General features: G+C 35.1%; 2 protein-coding genes across 2 annotated transcripts; both read right to left on the reverse strand.

Moving 5' to 3' along the window:
- Window positions 1-7,082, reverse strand: slc7a6 (solute carrier family 7 member 6). Its single transcript, XM_042727554.1, has 9 exons — window positions 6,532-7,082; window positions 5,378-5,503; window positions 4,291-4,435; window positions 4,059-4,182; window positions 3,883-3,986; window positions 2,472-2,568; window positions 2,029-2,178; window positions 1,274-1,457; window positions 1-1,158 (listed from the first exon to the last, which is right to left on the reverse strand). The coding sequence occupies exons 1-9, from the start codon at window positions 7,016-7,018 to the stop codon at window positions 1,091-1,093; spliced, it is 1,485 nt and encodes a 494-aa protein (XP_042583488.1). The 5' UTR covers window positions 7,019-7,082; the 3' UTR covers window positions 1-1,090.
- A 4,538-nt stretch (window positions 7,083-11,620) lies between these two features.
- Window positions 11,621-17,062, reverse strand: si:dkey-181f22.4 (receptor-interacting serine/threonine-protein kinase 2). The gene is given in 11 exon segments (XM_042727555.1): window positions 11,621-12,569; window positions 13,580-13,753; window positions 13,855-14,002; window positions 14,379-14,447; window positions 15,001-15,086; window positions 15,165-15,305; window positions 15,409-15,458; window positions 15,541-15,677; window positions 15,789-15,938; window positions 16,263-16,416; window positions 16,789-17,062. Coding segments are annotated over 11 exon segments (1,620 nt in total). The 5' UTR covers window positions 16,995-17,062; the 3' UTR covers window positions 11,621-12,264.
- Window positions 17,063-18,190: the final 1,128 nt, after the last annotated feature.

Below are 18,190 nucleotides of genomic sequence, written 5' to 3' on the forward strand. Positions count from 1 at the left end.
TCTGGTAGAAAAAAAGGTTTTATTGGTAATCTTTCAAATAAATTAATAGAAACACTTGTACATAAAGGCAAATAACAATATGTTCAGTATGTTTCATGCTTCAAGGTAAACATTTATCAGAGTGAGCTGTTTTAAATCACATCTGGACATCTATCCTGAGATCACTGGGATTTTTACCAGTAACAATGTATTGCTTGTTTGGCCAATGGATTTTTAAGGATGATTTTATAAAAAACTGAATGATGCATGAGCAATTTTCTGGACACTTAATTTTGTAATATGAATTCATTTACACAATCTTTTATTGTTTGTTTGTTTTTTGTATTTTTTTCAGTTTAAAAATGAAATCTCAAAAAAACAGAGGTCCAAACCAAGAACAGAGACACTTAAAAACATGCTTTGGATTGAGTTGACAAATGTTTCCAGCACATCTGACGTACTCCTCATCTTTATTCCTTCCTAATCTCTTCCTCAAGTGAACATGTGATGCTTCACTATATGTAAAGGAGCATAGCAGCAGATTTGAATTTTCAAATGCATACAAATCACCTTCCCTCTAAAACCAGCTAAGGCATGTGGGCAATGACACAGGACTGACCTCTCCAAATACTGTAAGAGGACTGACACACTCGTGCGAAGATATAATCTCAATAAGGAAAATCTAAATAAAATCTCTTTCACTTTTAAAAAGTGGACAAATAAATTGATAGACATTTTAAAAACCAGACTCTAAAATAAAAGTATGTTAGATTAAAAACGGGAAAAATTTTAGATAAATACAAAATCGAATTCTTGACCATGTTCTTTATAATGGCACATACAAATCACCGCATCCTGTTTATATCCCCATTTCTCCTTTCTTTCATACAGATGGTGTTTGCATCATAAGTTCTCAAGGTCATTTCTAATACTGCAGTGCACTGTGGCCTTAGCAGAACCCTTTTATAATTAAGAAAAAGAAGAATCCAACGCAGAGACATTAAGAGTGCATCTGTGTCTTTAAAAGTGTTGAAGATCTTTTTCCTGTTTCTCCAGATATTGGTTTCCTCTCCCCATACCTGTGGGTTTGTGTCAAAGGGGTGCGAGTGTTCTAATCAACAGTGTCTAACTCAGTGAGCACACAAAAACAGGTGAACTGGGTGAAACGGGTGATGGCACCTGTGTAAGGGAGACACACACGTTAAGAAGAATCACAGTCACTGTCGTTTCGGCTGTAAATCAGTCTAATTAAAGGACAAAATGATGTTTCACTGCTAAAGGCTGTGGTACTTACATAACAGTTTAGTTATTATGGGTGGGCGCTTGGACTCTGGAAGATAGATACCCAAGAAGTAAACAGGCACTCCGGAGAGGGCAATAGCAATTCCGATGAGTGAGTTGAGTGTGTCAGAATAAAGTGGCACAGCCACCAAGAACACAACACACATGCAGAAGATGATGGGATACAGCAGACTCAACTGTATATGAAGGAGAAGAGAGGAAAACAACATTAATTCACATATGTCGTCACAAAATTGCATCTGATATTAGGATGGAAACGCCTGACTAAATTTATTGTATTTATTCCTGTGATTTCTACTTCTTCAGTGTCACATGACCCTTCAGAAATCATTTAAATATGCTGATTTAGGGCTCAAGAAACAATTCTTATCAGTTTTGATAATTATGCTTAATTATGTTTGTACAAACTATGATGCACTTTTTCATAGATTCTTTGATTATTAAGTAAGTTTAAAAGAGCAGCATTTATTTAAAAAGAAATTTTTATAACATTGGTAATGTCTTTACAGTCATTTTTGATTAATTTAATGTTCTTGCTGAAAAAGTGCTAAATAAAAGAATAAAAAAAAAAATCCTACTAACTGTTGAACCATAGTGAATATAACAGTACAGCTGTTTGTATTGGGTTTATGTGTTCAAAATACACTATAATGGATCACACATACTTCTGCATGTTTTTTTTTTTTTTTTATTGTTTAAAGCTATGCAAGCATATTTATTTCATCTGTATAGTCTCTACTTCCTCACCTTCACTGGTCGGGGCCTGTCTGGCTCTTTCCAGCGAAGGTAGATCTGCCCGGCAATAGACAGGCCAACGAAAAACCAGTAACTGAAGCTGTAATAGTTAATCAGCTGGAAAACATCCTCCACTGTAAGATAGATCAGAGCCATGGCACACTGCAGACAGAAAGCACGAGATGAGTGACTTGGTCCACTAGATGGAGACAGAAAACATTAAATGTCCCAGACTGAGAGACTCTACAACTGCATCTATATCTGTAGAGCTAAATGTAGCATATGATAACAACTTGTTAATAACTTGTTTCTAAATACATTAGATAAATATTTAATTAGTATAAGTATAATATTAGTATATTTATTTCAATATTCTCAGAGGTCACAGGAAATTCCATAGATAAAAGAGAATGTTACCATGCATGCAGTGTTAATTGTAACTGAAATACACTTGCATTAAATAGCAGAGCAGGAACTGGCGTGAATCTCTCCACGTGAATCATAGACAAAGCATCTGGAAGATGACCTTCTCGAGCTCCCACGAAGAACAACTTCAGCAGCAAGAGACTCACTGTTTATTCAAATGTATATGCATTTTCTGTAAGTGCATCTAATCAGGATTATAATAGTTAACTAAAACCGTAAAGCTAGTTGCCAAAGGAACATGTTTCATTTTAATTTAGTTTAACTTGATGTACTAAAATAACTAAAACTGAAATAAACTATATATATTATATATATATATATATATATATATATATATATATATATATATATATATATATATATATATATATATATATATAAAAGACAAAACAACTCAATTACTAAAACTTTTCAATTTAAATTAAAACGAAAAATAAAACTAGTTTGAAACAAACTCTACAATAGTATAACAGTGATATTAAAATAACACTGCACATAATCAAAAGTACTGAGAAATCAAACTGATTATGCAAACCAAATGCAAAAGTGCACAAAAATACTTCAGACAAAAGTAAAAAAAAACATCATGATTGTATGAAAATGAGTTCATACTCATATACTTGCACATCCTTGACCTTAAAAGGGGAAGTCATGACCTAGTGGTTAGAGAGTTTGACTCCTAACCCTAAGGTTGTGGGTTCGAGTCTTGGGCCGGCAACACCACGACTGAGGTGCCCTTGAGCAAGGCACTGAACCCCCAACTGCTCCCCGGGTGCGGCAGCATAAATGGCTGCCCACTGCTCCGGGTGTGTGTTCATGGTGTGTGTGTTCACTGCTGTGTGTGTGCCTTTGGATGGGTTAAATGCAGAGCACAAATTCTAAGTAGGGTCACCATACTTGGCTGTGTCACGTCACTTTTTTTTTTTTTTTTTTTTTGTCACTTTCACTTAAAACAAAATTAGCTGTATAGGTACACAAGCATACATATCATACATGAAACACCTGAATAAACAAATGCTATAGATATAAACAGGAATTTAAGTTCTCAGTGCATCTGAATTTTCTCAACACTCCCAAAAATCCTCTGTACTCCGCATTATCTTCCACATGGAATAGTGGTGTGAACCCCCACACGGCCCTTACAAAGCAGCTCCAGATGGTGTGAGCAATTGAGCAGCTCCCTATAAAAACCACAGGAGCTGAACTAAGCTTTGTTCCTCCTCCTGGAGGTTAACACCAGTCATTAAGAATAAACTTGAGGAACAAAGCAGAGGTTCAAGTGGAATAATAAAACCATAAAGCCAGTGCAATTGTACAGGGCTATTTTAAAAATGCACAATACCAACACAATTCCCAAATGGTCTCTTTAGACAGAAAATTTGAGAAAAATCTAAAGCTAGTGTTCTGTGATGGTATGTAGAAATCAAGCTTCAGACTGACCTGGATGCAGCAATGATGGAAGAATTAAGACCTCCGTAACAGGATAAAGCAACTGCAATAGGGATGGTCCAACTCATCACTCCCAGAGTGTGGTCTGCAAACGTCTGTGGGATGATTAGGAAACATTAGCTGTTACACTACAGACATTATGACAACACAGAAGTCTATGAACTCACCACAGCGACAGCATCACTGGCGAGGATGGCACTCATGTCCAGCACAGCATAATAGGCCACGTTTGTGAGGATGTAGATGATTGTAACAAATGGCATGGAGATTGCAATGGAGAGAGGAAGGTTCCTGGGACATGCATGGACAGATGTGTTATCTTATGAGTGGCTGTTTTTACATACTGTATTTTCTCAACAGGTACAGGAACTGAGGATCAAGGTTGTCTCAAAGTAGTACCTTTCAGGGTTCTTAATCTCTTCTGTGACAAAGTTAAGCGTGTCCCAGCCTGAGTACGAGAAAAGAGCCGAGTACAATGCCAAAGCGATATTTCCTGGGTCGCTAGACGAGCCTTTGAACGGATCCTCAAAGTTCATTGTAAAACCTGTGTGAGAAACATTACAAAAGTACTGAAACGATTAACAGCTTTTCAAGATCAATATATATGTGAATGCATGTTCTATTGTGGTTTTCTCTTATTGTGTTACATTTACATATTCAACATACTGTGCATACTTTACATTTGTATTCTGCTCAGGGAGTACAAAAGAAAAATAGCCTTTTAGCTAATTCTTGCACATTTACAGTTATGTTTTTTGTGTGCACTGTGCCTGTTAAATAAACTAAGGAAATAAAATAAAAATAAATAGCCAATGAGAGAAACTATGTATTTTTGCCTTAAAGGGATAGTTCATCCAAAATGTACAATTCTGTCAAAATTCCTTATGTAATTTCAAGAATGTATGACTTCCTTTCTTCTGCAGAATACAACAAGATATTTTGAAGAATTTTGGTAATCACATGGCTTTGGTTAACTTTGTATGAATAATACAATTTCCTTTTTTTGTGTTTTGCAGAAATAAAAATCAGCATATAATCATCATATGACGATTTGACCAACTAATACTAGCACTTACCTTTTCTTGTCTATCCTATTCTTGGAAAAAAAAAAAAACATAGCTACGGTTCTGTGCTAGACTAACTGAGACTGGTCATGGCACTTGTGTACTGTTGTTGTTCTCTCATTGATCTGATTGCTTCTATTGTTCTCATTTGTAAGTCACTTTGGATAAAAGCATCTGCTAAATGATTAAATATTAAATGTAAATATGAAAAAGTGAAAAACAGATTTAGAGTGACATGAGGATGAATAAATGCCAGAATTTTCATTTTTGAGTGACTATCCCTTTAAACTGATTTAGAACTCATGAGAACATTTGGCCCAGACACAAACATGCAAAATAATCATGCAAATGCTATCATGCAAAAACATCTTAAAGTGATGTGGCTGATTGTGTAGACTCAAGTGCATTTTTTTTTTTTTTACCTTGGCATAGTTTCACTATCCCCGTGATAATTATGACGATGAGGGCCAGCACTTTGGCATAAGTGGAGACATCCTGCACCCTGGTACCCCACTTGACATAAGCGGAATTAATAAAGGTCAGCAGGCCTGCAATATCATGAATAGTAAGCATGTTAGCATAAAGCGGAATTAATAAAGGTCATATATATATATATATATATATATATATATATATATATATATATATATATATATATATATATATATATATATATATGTTGACAAGTACTCTGACAAGTTAAGGCTGGAATACACTACACAGATTTTTGCCCTGATTTGCAGTCTGGACAAGTCAATGCAATGTCAATGCAAATGCAATGTCAGTTGCTAAGAGTCAGTCTACAGATTTTACGCAGTCAGAGTTGACAGATTTCACAGAAAATCAAGAAGCACAGATGTTGATTTTTTTTAGTTCAGACTATGATTCCATCCTGTTAGAGGAGATCAAACATTGTTTTAATTTGTTGTGCATCTCTTAGCAAAGGGGTGCATGTTTCTGCATTAATTTGTCATTTTCTGGAACGACAAGTCTGGTAATGTGTGATCCTCAGGATTTTAGCATATGATACTCAGTTTTTTCTCTGGAACCATTTACAAAGTCGGAAAGTGGATGATGCCTAGTGTTTTAAAACATGCTCTGATTTTAAAAGTGATGCAATGCAATCCAGCCTTAAAGTGAATGATAACAATGGAATGGTAACTGTGTTTTTGACAACAAATAACATCAGTTACTCCCTAAAGACAGCAATTAAAATTACTAAATTCAATACTTAAATGAATTAGTGGGGAGTAGTTAAGGTTTGGTTAAGTCAAGGCAACGGTTATGTTTAGAGTGGCATGTCTAATGATGCTGCTGAAGGTATCCAAGTGAAACAGGTGTACGAGGAGAGGCATCACAGAACCAGAAGAACGGGCTCCCTGAACTCAAAAACAAGTTATTCATTAACTAACCTATGACTTTTTTTAAGTTGGATCATAATGGGCCTCAACAGCTTATCAGATCTCATGGTGAGATAACAGAGAAAGGAGGAGAGAACAGAGTGAGAAAGTCAACAAGAAAATTAAAGAATGTGAAAAACAAGGGTGTAGAGCAACAGCATGTACTCATTACTCACAAATACAAGCTGCAGCAATGAGCCGAGAAGCAGAATATGGAGGCTCGCAGGTGGGGAAGAGTGGCTGAACCAAGTAGTTGGCAAAAGTTATGGCAATTACAGCCTGGCTTGTCGGTTCGATGATAAGCAGTGATGTCCATAGACGTATAAATGCTATGAAGCCTCCAAACGACTCCAGGATGTAGGCATAGCTGGCGCCAGACTTAGTGATTGTCGTGCCGAGTTCAGCGTAACAGAGAGCACCCACTACTGAAAAGATGCCACCGATGGCCCAGATAACTAGAGACAGTCCATAGGAGGCGCTATAGATCAGAACGCCCTTTGGCGATACAAATATGCCCGAGCCAATCATGTTTCCCACGATGAGGCTGATGCCGTTCAGGAGAGAGATTTCCTTTTTGAGCTGCATGCTCTCTTTGGGTTTTGAAAGGGCTGCAAGACCCTCAGGCTGGCCGTTCAGCTTTCTGGATTCAGCGTCGCTCTCCATTCTGTCCACAGGTGCAAGTGGTGCTACTCAGAGACAGAAAGGGTCCTTGTCGGCCTTATCCAACCTAACAGAGCAGAAAAACTAGAGTTATATAAGGAATAGCTGCTGCTTAAAAGGATATTTTTGTCATGACAACTCTCGGAGGGACTGGTACATCACAATGTTAATTTGTTTGGTCTTGGAGGAACAAATCTGCTACGGAGTACCGAGACTTGCTACTGCCAATACATCCATAACATGCTGCTTTGAGCATGTAAGAAATAATGCTGCTGCATATATAACATGCTATATGAAATAACCCTCATATAGCATACACGAAGCACCCCATAGCAGATCTATACAGGTGGACCTGGGGAAGGTGGAGGGTTTCTGATGCACACTGCAACTCCTACAGCAAGCGTTAGCCAAGTATTTGAATGCTGAGCAGGGAGCTCATTGGCTGCTCATACAAAAAGAACCAATCAGCTGCGGCTTGTGATAATGATGTCATTATGTCAGATTGAGATTTACCCCTCGGACTGCGCCATCTAGAGTTTCATGCCAAAACTTTGGATTTCACCACAAAATGAAAATTTTGTCATCATTTACTCACCCTCATGTCATTACAAATCTGTATGAATTTCTTTCTTTAGTGGAACACAAAAGAAGATAATATGAAAAAAATATGGTGTTTTTTTTCTACATACAGTAAAAGTCAATGGGATAGTGATGTTAAACTAAATTGAAAAATCTTTTTTTTTTGTAACTGAAATAAAGCAAAAATAATAAGCATAAATAAAATATTAAATAAAAACTATAAATGGATAATAGAATAAAATATATACAGTAAACAAAAGACTTGTTGCCTAAAACAAGACTAAAAAAGTTAAAGTATTTAAATTCTACAATTAATGAACTAAAGGCAAGTAGAAATATTTTTTAAAAACAAACAAAAATTACTAACTAAAAATTACTACTAACTAAAAGTTAAACTAAAATTAAAATTATATAGAAAATATATTAAAAATATTAATTAAAATATATTAAAACTTATATAAACACTAATTTAAAAAAATATCTCAAAACTAATTCAAAATATTAAAAAAAATACTATATTAGTATATACATTAGTATATACATCCTTCAAAAATTCTTCTTTTGTGCTCTACTGAAGAAAGAAAGCCATAGAGGTTTGAAAGAACATGAGGGCAACTAAAGATTTACAGGATATTCATTTTGGAACAAGATATTTGTGCATGTTTGATACTGCATGATAACACTGGGGATCATGCAATTACCCAGACATAACTTAAAAGTCACATCCGGCCTCCGATGTCTAGTGATGGTGTGAAGTCAGTACAGGCTAATGTGATAAGTAAATTACATACATGCAAAATATGCTGATGCTAATTGACGAAAAGCTGGTGTGAAGATTGCATCATTGGGATTATGTAAATAAGTATTTCTTTGGTCAAACATTTCATAACCCCTCTCGCAATCAGAAGCTGAAAATTACAAATGAAAACTATGCACTTAATCATGAGTTCAGTCAGGCTCTATATGGGTTTCTAAATGAGGGAAATCACACGTTTCACAATCCTGACTTGCTGTTTGTTGACCCTCTATAAATGATTAAGCATGAAGTGTTTACTGCTGCCACCTCTCTTATTGTGGAGAGCTGATTGCACATTCCTCTGATTATTTGACTTGAACCACTCACTTTTACATTTATCCTTGTAAAACGCTCATTACATTAAGTGTGTCTGAAAACGAAAAGTCTTGTCTTTCAAACAGAGAGCAGATCATTTTAAATTTGTTTGACTTTCAAATGGAGGTTGTTATAATTTTAATTTTTTAAATGTTATAGAGTTCTTTGTTGAGAGATTTCTTTTTTTGATGTTTGTTTATTATCTTAGAAGATGTTTCCCCAGAGCTGCAACGTTGAAGGTGTTTTCTGAGATCTTGAAATATAAGTTTTTTGTGCAGAGCTGCAACGTTCACAGAAACATCTGCACTCATGACATCATTTTAGTTTTGACTTTGAATGAGATGAATGACTTTTTTTGTGGGAACCTGTCTATCTTTTGACTGATGCTCTTGGTGCTTTTTTCTAAGTGTGCGCTTAAGTGTTTGATACAGGTTGATAAAAGTGCAAGATATGATGTTTAATCCAAACAGATAAATATTTAAATGGAAGTACAAACAATGTAGTGTGTGTGTGAATACGTGTTGTACTAGGGATCTTTCAGAAAGAGGAAAAAAAGGTTTTGGAAAGATGTATTTTCCATGTTGCATCTGCTGAGTGATAACACCCAGTGAACTGACTGTTTGTCTGTTCTTACAGCCTCATTGTCAATTAAATATGGTGAATAAGGTCCATGAAAACGACTGGTTTCATCACACCCTTTTAATATTGTTTGTTTGTTATTCCTTATTAAGTATTTTTATTAAATGTTACATATAATTACTTTTCATCATCTTGCACTATTCTCAAAAAAACAAAACTGTTCATTCCCATGAATTAATATCACTTATATATTTAGAAATCTAACTAGAAACTAAAGGGATATAATAAAAAAAGAAAACAAAGAAATGAAAGCTGGTGGTTTTAAAAATCTCGTTAAAATCACGTAAAAACAACTACAACAACTTGGCACCCTGCGATCAAAACAAGTTCATATTTGGCAACCCTCTTTGTTACAACGAGACGCGCAGCAGTCGCGTTAAAGTCAAGACAAGACAGGTCGGCTTCTATACAAAATGAGAAATGTATTACATGTAATCGGCGGACACAAACATAAATAAATAAATAAGTAAATCAGCACAAGTGTCTGAAACTACATGACGACGTTTTACGAGACTTTAATGCTAAGGTTTGTCCTCAAGCCTATCAGCTGTTCAACAAAACAACCCCTTCAGCGCGTTTTAAACGTGTTGTCATGTAGTCTGCTCTGTTCTGTGGGTAAGAATTTGGAGCGATAGACTAATGCATATAGCTCTTATAAATCCATTGTTCATATAGCATATCTGGCATAGTGAATGACTGGAACTGGAAGAAACGTAAAGCATTTTGTAATCGATTGGATGATGAGAAGCGACATCCTGTTTTTCTAACGTAGAGCGCAGCACAATCTGAGACACGATCACTGCGTCTTTTTAACGGAGATATTCCCCGCTCCGCTTTGAAATGAACATATTGAGCACATTCAGTTCATGCATTTATTAGAAAAAAAGAGAATAGAATAAATAGAATGGAATTATAACGTGATAGCTGTTCTCGCTGATTTAACACAAGCAGCAAAGTCCTTCTTATTATTCTTCTTTAATCGTATCGTTCAAAGTAGATATTTTTATTTTTCTTGTTGTGTCATTTGTTTGTCGTTTCCTTGTTGGTGGTGACATTAGCAGACAGGGCAGCATCTTTAACTACTGCCCAAAGAACCCTGGAGCACGGAGGGCAAGCTGCCAGAAAGTCACGTGACACCGGTAAAATTGATGTCACGTGGGTTTATTTGCGATTCAGACAGACCGACCCGGTTTGTCAGCAGACCCATTCAGGTGTTGCCTTCCTGCCAAAAGCAACCCATTTAAAAGTAATGTTTTCGTGTGTTTGTGTTTAAGTGGTTTCTGATTAACGCTGCTTCGCACCTGATATATTTAAAGTCAAGCGATTACCTTTAAAGTGAGGAATAGGGTTTTGTTGCAGAGAAAGGGATGAAAAGAATAAAAAGCATAAGGTATTTTATTATAGCTATATATATAGGCCTGTATATACATAGACCTATATATGTGTTTATTATATATAGACGTATATATGTGTTTTTGATGGGGAAAAAAGTTTTATGCTCACCAAGGCTGCATTTATTTGATCAAAAATACAGTAAAAAGTAATATTGTGAAATATTATTACAATTTAATTTATTCCCGAGACGGCAAAGCTCAATCTTTAAACATTATAAGACTTTACTGTCACTTTTGACCAATTTAAAGCATCCTCGCTGAATAAAAGTATTATTGTCTATTAAAAAACAATTTCACTAACCCCAAATTTTTAACAGTACATAGGAACGAATATTTTAAGTCCTGCAACTGGTTACCAATTCTTTTAATACCATTTTTACCTTCACTAATTCATTTTAAATGGCCCTGCATTGTGACAAAATAATGGTGTGATTAAAAAATCTAAACAAATCTTTTGTCTTTTTATGAGCATGTAGCTTTATTTATAATAGCTGTCATATTTATAATAATCATAGAATAATTGTTTTAATTATAATGATATTTATAATTATCATTCTTAATAAATAAAACAAGTTATCTACAATATATAATACAATGTATGCTGCTGAAGCAACTTGAATTTTAAAGTCAAATACAATTCACTTCTGACATTTCAATGTAAGTAAAGGCCCCTATAGCAAGGACCATTCATGTCCTTTAAAACTAACCAGTGTAAAGATCATCCATGCAATTAGACAGTATGTGAGGAGGTATGTGGCATGGTATTGACCTGAGTAATACCAAGTAATAGCTGTTCTCCAAGAAGTGGATTTTATATAAGAGCTCAGGTCAAACGCTGAAGGGACACATACTGTTAAACCGTGGTTAAGACACAACAGTATATATTATATACCATATTTAATGCCATTACTTATAACATGTTTGTTTTGTCCATATATCTTTTTTTTTTTTTTTTTTTGCTTTATACATGCCATGCTACAAACTGTACAAAGGGAATAAAAAAAATAATGTCTTGTTGCAAGATACACTACAATGAGAAACTCTATTTTTTGTGCAACATGCACAACTGTAAGTCTAAGATTTAAAAAAAAAAGTAAGCATGATTAAGAGAAACAGCCTCATCTTTCCTAAAGGTTCTTTTCAAAATAATCTATTTCTATGCTGTTGATTTTTTTCTCTCCACAAACAAAGGAACGTGTTTGCCCATTCATCTGAACATCATCATGTTCAAAGGTATTTGACGAATCCCTTTTTAAACAAACAAGGACATCATCAGTACCCTTTATAATGTTAATTTGATGAGTTTTTAGATCCAAGACTAAAACTGCATTGCAGCATACCCTTCCAGAGAGTCTGACCTCTCTTCTTCTGTTATACAGCAGTCCAAACAAGACCAGACTAACCATCTCAACATATTAATGACACATTACAGTGCCATACAAATCTTATATCAATCTGATATCAATTGCTTCATGTGCAGTTACTGCATTTTGCCTTTGCACAACAGTAGCGGCATGCTGGCATAATTAACCAGCCTGCCACCTATTGGTGGATTGAGCATTTTCAGTGGATACTAAACCTAAAGTCGTGGCCACCAAGATAGCAACATTTTCACCAAGGCAGGCACAGATATCAAGCAAACAGCGCGTGCGTGCAGTCAAGGTCAGGCTTGCAGTGATGATCTCGTACATCTCACGGGTCACAGCCTGTCTAGCCCGCAACACATCAAGTAGGTTGTTGAGTCGTCCCTCAGTCATGCAGCGAACAATGGCCTCCCGTCTTTCTTGCAGAAGTTGGCAACAGCTCCGTCCCGCAGACAGCTGACATTTAACTAGAGAAAGAGGAAGGATCATAGTATATGATAACAGTGTAAGCACAGAGTTAGGAACTAACACAAAGATAATATTTATACATCATTTTTATATTGTTCTATTATTATATGTGACCAAAGCAAATCAGATCAACCTAGATTCAGACATTTTACAGCTGTTAATGATCTTCAAATACAAAACAAAGTGATTATAATTAGTTAATAGGTCATTATAATAAATAAATAATAATTCTGCAAATTTAGAAATAATGCACACACTTTGCTGATAAGTAAAATATATATTAAATATATACAAAAGTTTGGGGTTTTCTATTCATCAAGGATGCATTAAATTAATTAGAATTGACAGTAAAGACATTTATAATGTTACAAAAAAAATATATATATTTCAAATTCAAAGAAACTTGAAAAAAAAAAAAAAACTGATCAAGTAAATGCCACCTTGTTAAGCAAAACATTAAAAAAAAATATCTTACCGACCCCAAACATTTAAATCATAGTGTATTTTGTGAAAAAATTGTCTTTAGCCAGTTACTTCAGTGGGACAAACCCTTCTTTACTACTAGCATTTAAAAGAACAAAACAAGACTGATTCTGAGAAAAACAAAAACCCTCTGGGGAGGAAACACACTGGACACAGATAAGGAATGAGTGGGGCAGTCATTCAGGAAGTGAGTGAGCACAGTCACACAGAACTGCTTACTGCGCACATGTAAAGTACCAACACAAAGATCTGATACATTTGTTGTGTCCAGGTAGTTATGCCAACAGTATGTACACAATATGTACACAAAGCTCCTCCAGATTAATTTAGCTAAAATACTTCAGGCAATTGAGACTGTCGGAGAGCAGAGCTCTTCCAGATGGATTAAAGTGCGCAGCAATGGCATGTTTATGTTCTTGGTCCAAACTCATATCATTGGTTGTGTGTGTGAAGGGTATGGAGAGAGTTTGTTGGATTGAATAAATTATATTTGTTGTTAGTTTTTTTGATGGAACTAATTTCTCACCGTGGTTGCCAGCGTTGTTTTGTGGGTTACTCTGAAATATCGCTGTGGGGGAAACACATGGGAATCTTAAAGATGTAGAGCTCTGTCTCTGGGGAACTCCGGGACGTACATTAATCTGAGTGAAACCATGATCATTGCATGAGTTATTGGATTGGACCGAACTTTTGCCAGTATCTATAAAAGATGTGAGCAGCGAAAAACATAATTATGAGACAATATATAGTGATAAAGTGATAAAGTGTATACAAAATATTATCAAATGAGAGCTTACTAACCCCTACAACATCCAATCTGAGGACAACCTCTTGTTCCAATTGGCAGAGGGGCCTTTACTTTTGCATTCGGTGAAGACACTGGCAGAGTTTCATTGTGAGGAATCACCTTGGAGTTCCAATTTTTTGTGGTACTTTTGCAATTATTGTCCTGTTGGTGGTAAAAAAAAAAAAAAAAAAATGGCAGTGTGTTTTGTGAGTATAAAAGATTTATTTTATATGTTTTATTTATTTATTTTGTTTATTATGAAAATACAAAACATAGCATCAGACATAGTTCCTGCTTAATAATACTAACATTATGATATAAAAATGATATAAAATTCTATTCTATTCATTTTGGTCTAATTTTTTTTTTTTTTTTTTTAAACTTGCTTTGTGTACTGTGCTAGACGATCTGACACCTGTCACAGCACTAGTATACTTTTGTTTTATTGCTTCTATTGCTCTCATTTATAAGTCGCGTAGAGCTCTTCAACAGAAAATCAAGTAAAACCTGTTCAAAATAAATGCACCAGTTGTCCTACCTCTAGGTTATGTAGCTCAATAGGCAACTCCCAGGATGAGCGCATTTTACAGCTCAGTAGCCTCCTCTCCTGGTGTAACAGACACACACAAATACACAATCATTCCACAGTCAAATTCTTCACATCTGTATTAAAATGAATTTAAAAAAATCAACCTGATGTGGAGTCCACTATTGCTAGTGAAAATGTTTCTACTATGATATATAGCTATATATTTTTGATTATAAAATGTATAATGAAATGTTGATTTGAAAAATTAATAGTTGGTATTAGCATTGTCTTCATTTTGCTTTAATGAAAGCAGCATTCGAGCTGCATGAACTTCACAAGTTTGTGTAAAAACTGACAATCTAAGAATGATTTGATCCAAAGGACCATCTTGTTCTTCAGTGGAAGAAGGAATATCTGACCTTTTGAACAGTTTATTTAATATCCTTATTGGATTACTTGCCAGAAAATCTTAAATGTTTATTTTTCTTCTTAACTTTTACTTTGTTTTAAATGTTTTGTTACTATCCAGATTTTAATGAAAGAAATCCTAGAATTGTAGATTGACTTTGGACCCCACTTAATAAATAGCCAGTACAAGTATTATTGAGCTTATTAATCATTAGACAAGTACCTTGCATGTTTTCAGGTGAAGAACAGCTTCGGTTAAAGTCTGTGGATCAAACACTGCCAAAGCTGTCCTTAGAACCACTGCACACTCTGTATGAGCAGAACATAATTAGTGATTAAGTAATATTGGATAACATCTCTAAGATCCATAAACATTCCATAACTAACCCTCAGCTGATGGTCGTTTTTGAGGTTCATTGTTCAAGCATCTAATTTTGAGTTGGGTGAGGGCATGGCTTTGAGGTGTCATTGGCGGCAGAAGGTCAACCTCCAAACCAAGCTACAGTTTGGTCTGAAGCTGATCAATACCTGTAAGAAAACTCGTCTTTAGGAAAATGGAAGAATAAAAAAATCCTCCTCACTGAATAAGACAATTAGGTTACACTGATACATGGTGGAAGAGATAACATACCTTCACATGGACGCTTTCTATTCAACGTTTCCCAGAGAAGAACCCCAAAACTGGAAAATCATTAAAAAACTCAACAATTCCACTCTAATATACAGTTGAAATACTCTAAAATGTTGAGATAATGCACCTCACCTATATACGTCTGCTTCTACAGAAGGAACAGCGCCTTGTATGACTTCAGGAGACACATAGGCCAGATCTCTGTAGTATGGCCCACGGCCATCAGAGGTGGTCAAGTGCATGTTTATCTCTTGACCCCAGTCACACAACTACAATGCAACACACATTTTAAAAGTTAGTAAAAATTAAAGCAAAAGATACTAAAGTAACAGCACAAAAAACATATTTTAATGTATTTATTTATATATTTTTCCTGATACATTGGTAAAGTTATGTTGGTTTTGAGGAACTTTAGTGGATTTATGTTCTCCATGAGGCAGAGGAATAGCATGGAGATGAGCTAAACCTTTAGAAACGTCCAAAAGGATCCGAAGACAAAGAGCCATTGAAAGCTCTGGAAACATGTCTGACTAATGAAAGCAAAAAAATCTATGTCACTTTCAGCTGTAGCTGCCTATTAAATAAGAATGCATTTCCTGAAAGTAGGAGTTATATTACTGATGACACAATAGCTAAATGCTATTGCATGTATTGGAATGCTATTCATTGGTTGGCACTATTTTTAGTGCCTAGGGTTTTTCCACTTTCTAACTGTCAGAAAAGTCAACACCATCTTCTAAAAACAATCACATTCACTTCCTGTTTTAGATAAAAGGCTCATCAGGTATGTTAACGTCACCTGTCTTGGACTCATTAAATCATCTTTTATATATTTTATCTAAGTTTACACTTACCTCATGCAGTAGTGAATCTAGAGATCCTTCAGTCATCCAGTCCCACACCAGCCCAACCAGAGAGTGGGTTGTGTACAAACCCAGTGGGACTAAAACTTCCTCAGAACACACCCGACCCAGCATTCCTTCTTTCTTTAACCTGTCAATCCATTTACTGATACCACACACACACACACACACACACACACACACACAAAGCACTCAAGTTTTGTTTTCTATTGTTTGCTGTGGAAATACCCTATTGCCTATATTGCACAGTGTTTGTACATAACGTTAGATTTTACTCCAAAAAACATTGCAACCTTTAATAGAGTTTAGTTTGATTGTTTATTAATATTAACATTTACTATTACTATTCATATTCATTTTATAATTATTAGTTAGCAATTTGGTACTAATTAATCAATATTATTTAGTAAATATTTATTTTGTTAGTAATATTTATGAATGTTTATTATTATTTGCTATGCAAATAGAAGTGGATAAATTTTTAGTAATGTATATGATGAGTGAAAATGCTGTTTACCTATCCTTGATTAACTTGACGGCCACTTTGCGCCCTGTCCTCCCGAAATGTCCTCGCAAACACGCACCTACACTCGTTCGGACCAAAACTACATCGCGTAAGTCTTTCTCATCAATCATCTGCAGATGACTGGCCTGAGCCGTTCCTCTGGACTCAGTCGATTTCATCCCTGCCGGGATTCTGAGAGACTGCTCAACTAGATGCATTTGCTGTCACGAACAGAAAATGAAAAGAATCGAAGGCCCAGCCCTATGTCGCGTGCTCATGACATGTCGCCTGTTTATGTCGAATCCTATTGGCTATGGAAGTCACAGAAATCCCCGGCTATTTTTAACAGTCACATAGTCTTGAAAAACAACTGCAATTTAACTTATCATTGATTCACCTGGGCATGAGAGAGGGTAACACGTTAAGTTTAAGACTTACAGACAGATTAAAGTGTGATAGCTTGCTTGCTGATCTCACTGCTAACCTTTTTTTTTTTATCCATGCACACAAAGAAAATCATAAATCTCAAATATAAGCTTAATATATGTTGTAAACAGTGAAGCTGAATGAAATATATGTTTGGGCAAGAAAATAGCTACATATTCATTCATACAGTGATAAATGCAAATATGAATGAAACAGCCTATTAGAGATCAAAACTAGATTAACATGCTTTAAGATTTTTTTTTTTTAACATTGTAAAGTAGACTATGTTCCTTTTTGACTTCAAATGTAACGTGAATGTTTATTTTTTTCTATTTTATATATATATATATATATATATATATATATATATATATATATATATATATAGCTTATATATATATATATATTCCATTTAATTATTTTATTAAATTTATGTATGTTTGTATGTATTTATGGTTGAGATAGGTACATAGAGGGCAAAAATGATCAGGGTCATCTAAGGGTAAATCATTGGTGTGGTTTATGAAGTCATTTAACATCTTCAAAATTAAGATTGTCTCTTGTTTCTGAGTATTCATCACTTCCTTTTTGTTCCTTACCTCATTTCTCCTGAAAGTAATGACCACATGAATAACACCATACTAGCCTATACAAATTAGTTATAAAAGGAAGACAATAAAGGCAGGGGAGTGGAAATACACAGGCTACAGTTATTAATTATTAACCACTCAGCACACATTTATCACCATTTTTAGTAGCGTATATACTGTTTGTGGCTAAACTGCCTCTAGTCATAACGGTATCACATGGCTAACATATGCTGCTTCAACAGCTGTGGGTGTGTGAGCTCATCATGTGACTCCATCTTTCTCAACAATAAAAGCAATTTCCTCTTTTTCTCAGATGTCTGCCGGAATTGCAAAAAGAGGTGTCTGCAACACACTTTGGGGTTTCTTTGCAATGCTAAAGTTTATAATTAAGTCTTACA

Source organism: Cyprinus carpio, chromosome B7 (genome assembly GCF_018340385.1).
Source record: "Cyprinus carpio isolate SPL01 chromosome B7, ASM1834038v1, whole genome shotgun sequence".
Taxonomy (NCBI): domain Eukaryota; kingdom Metazoa; phylum Chordata; class Actinopteri; order Cypriniformes; family Cyprinidae; genus Cyprinus; species Cyprinus carpio.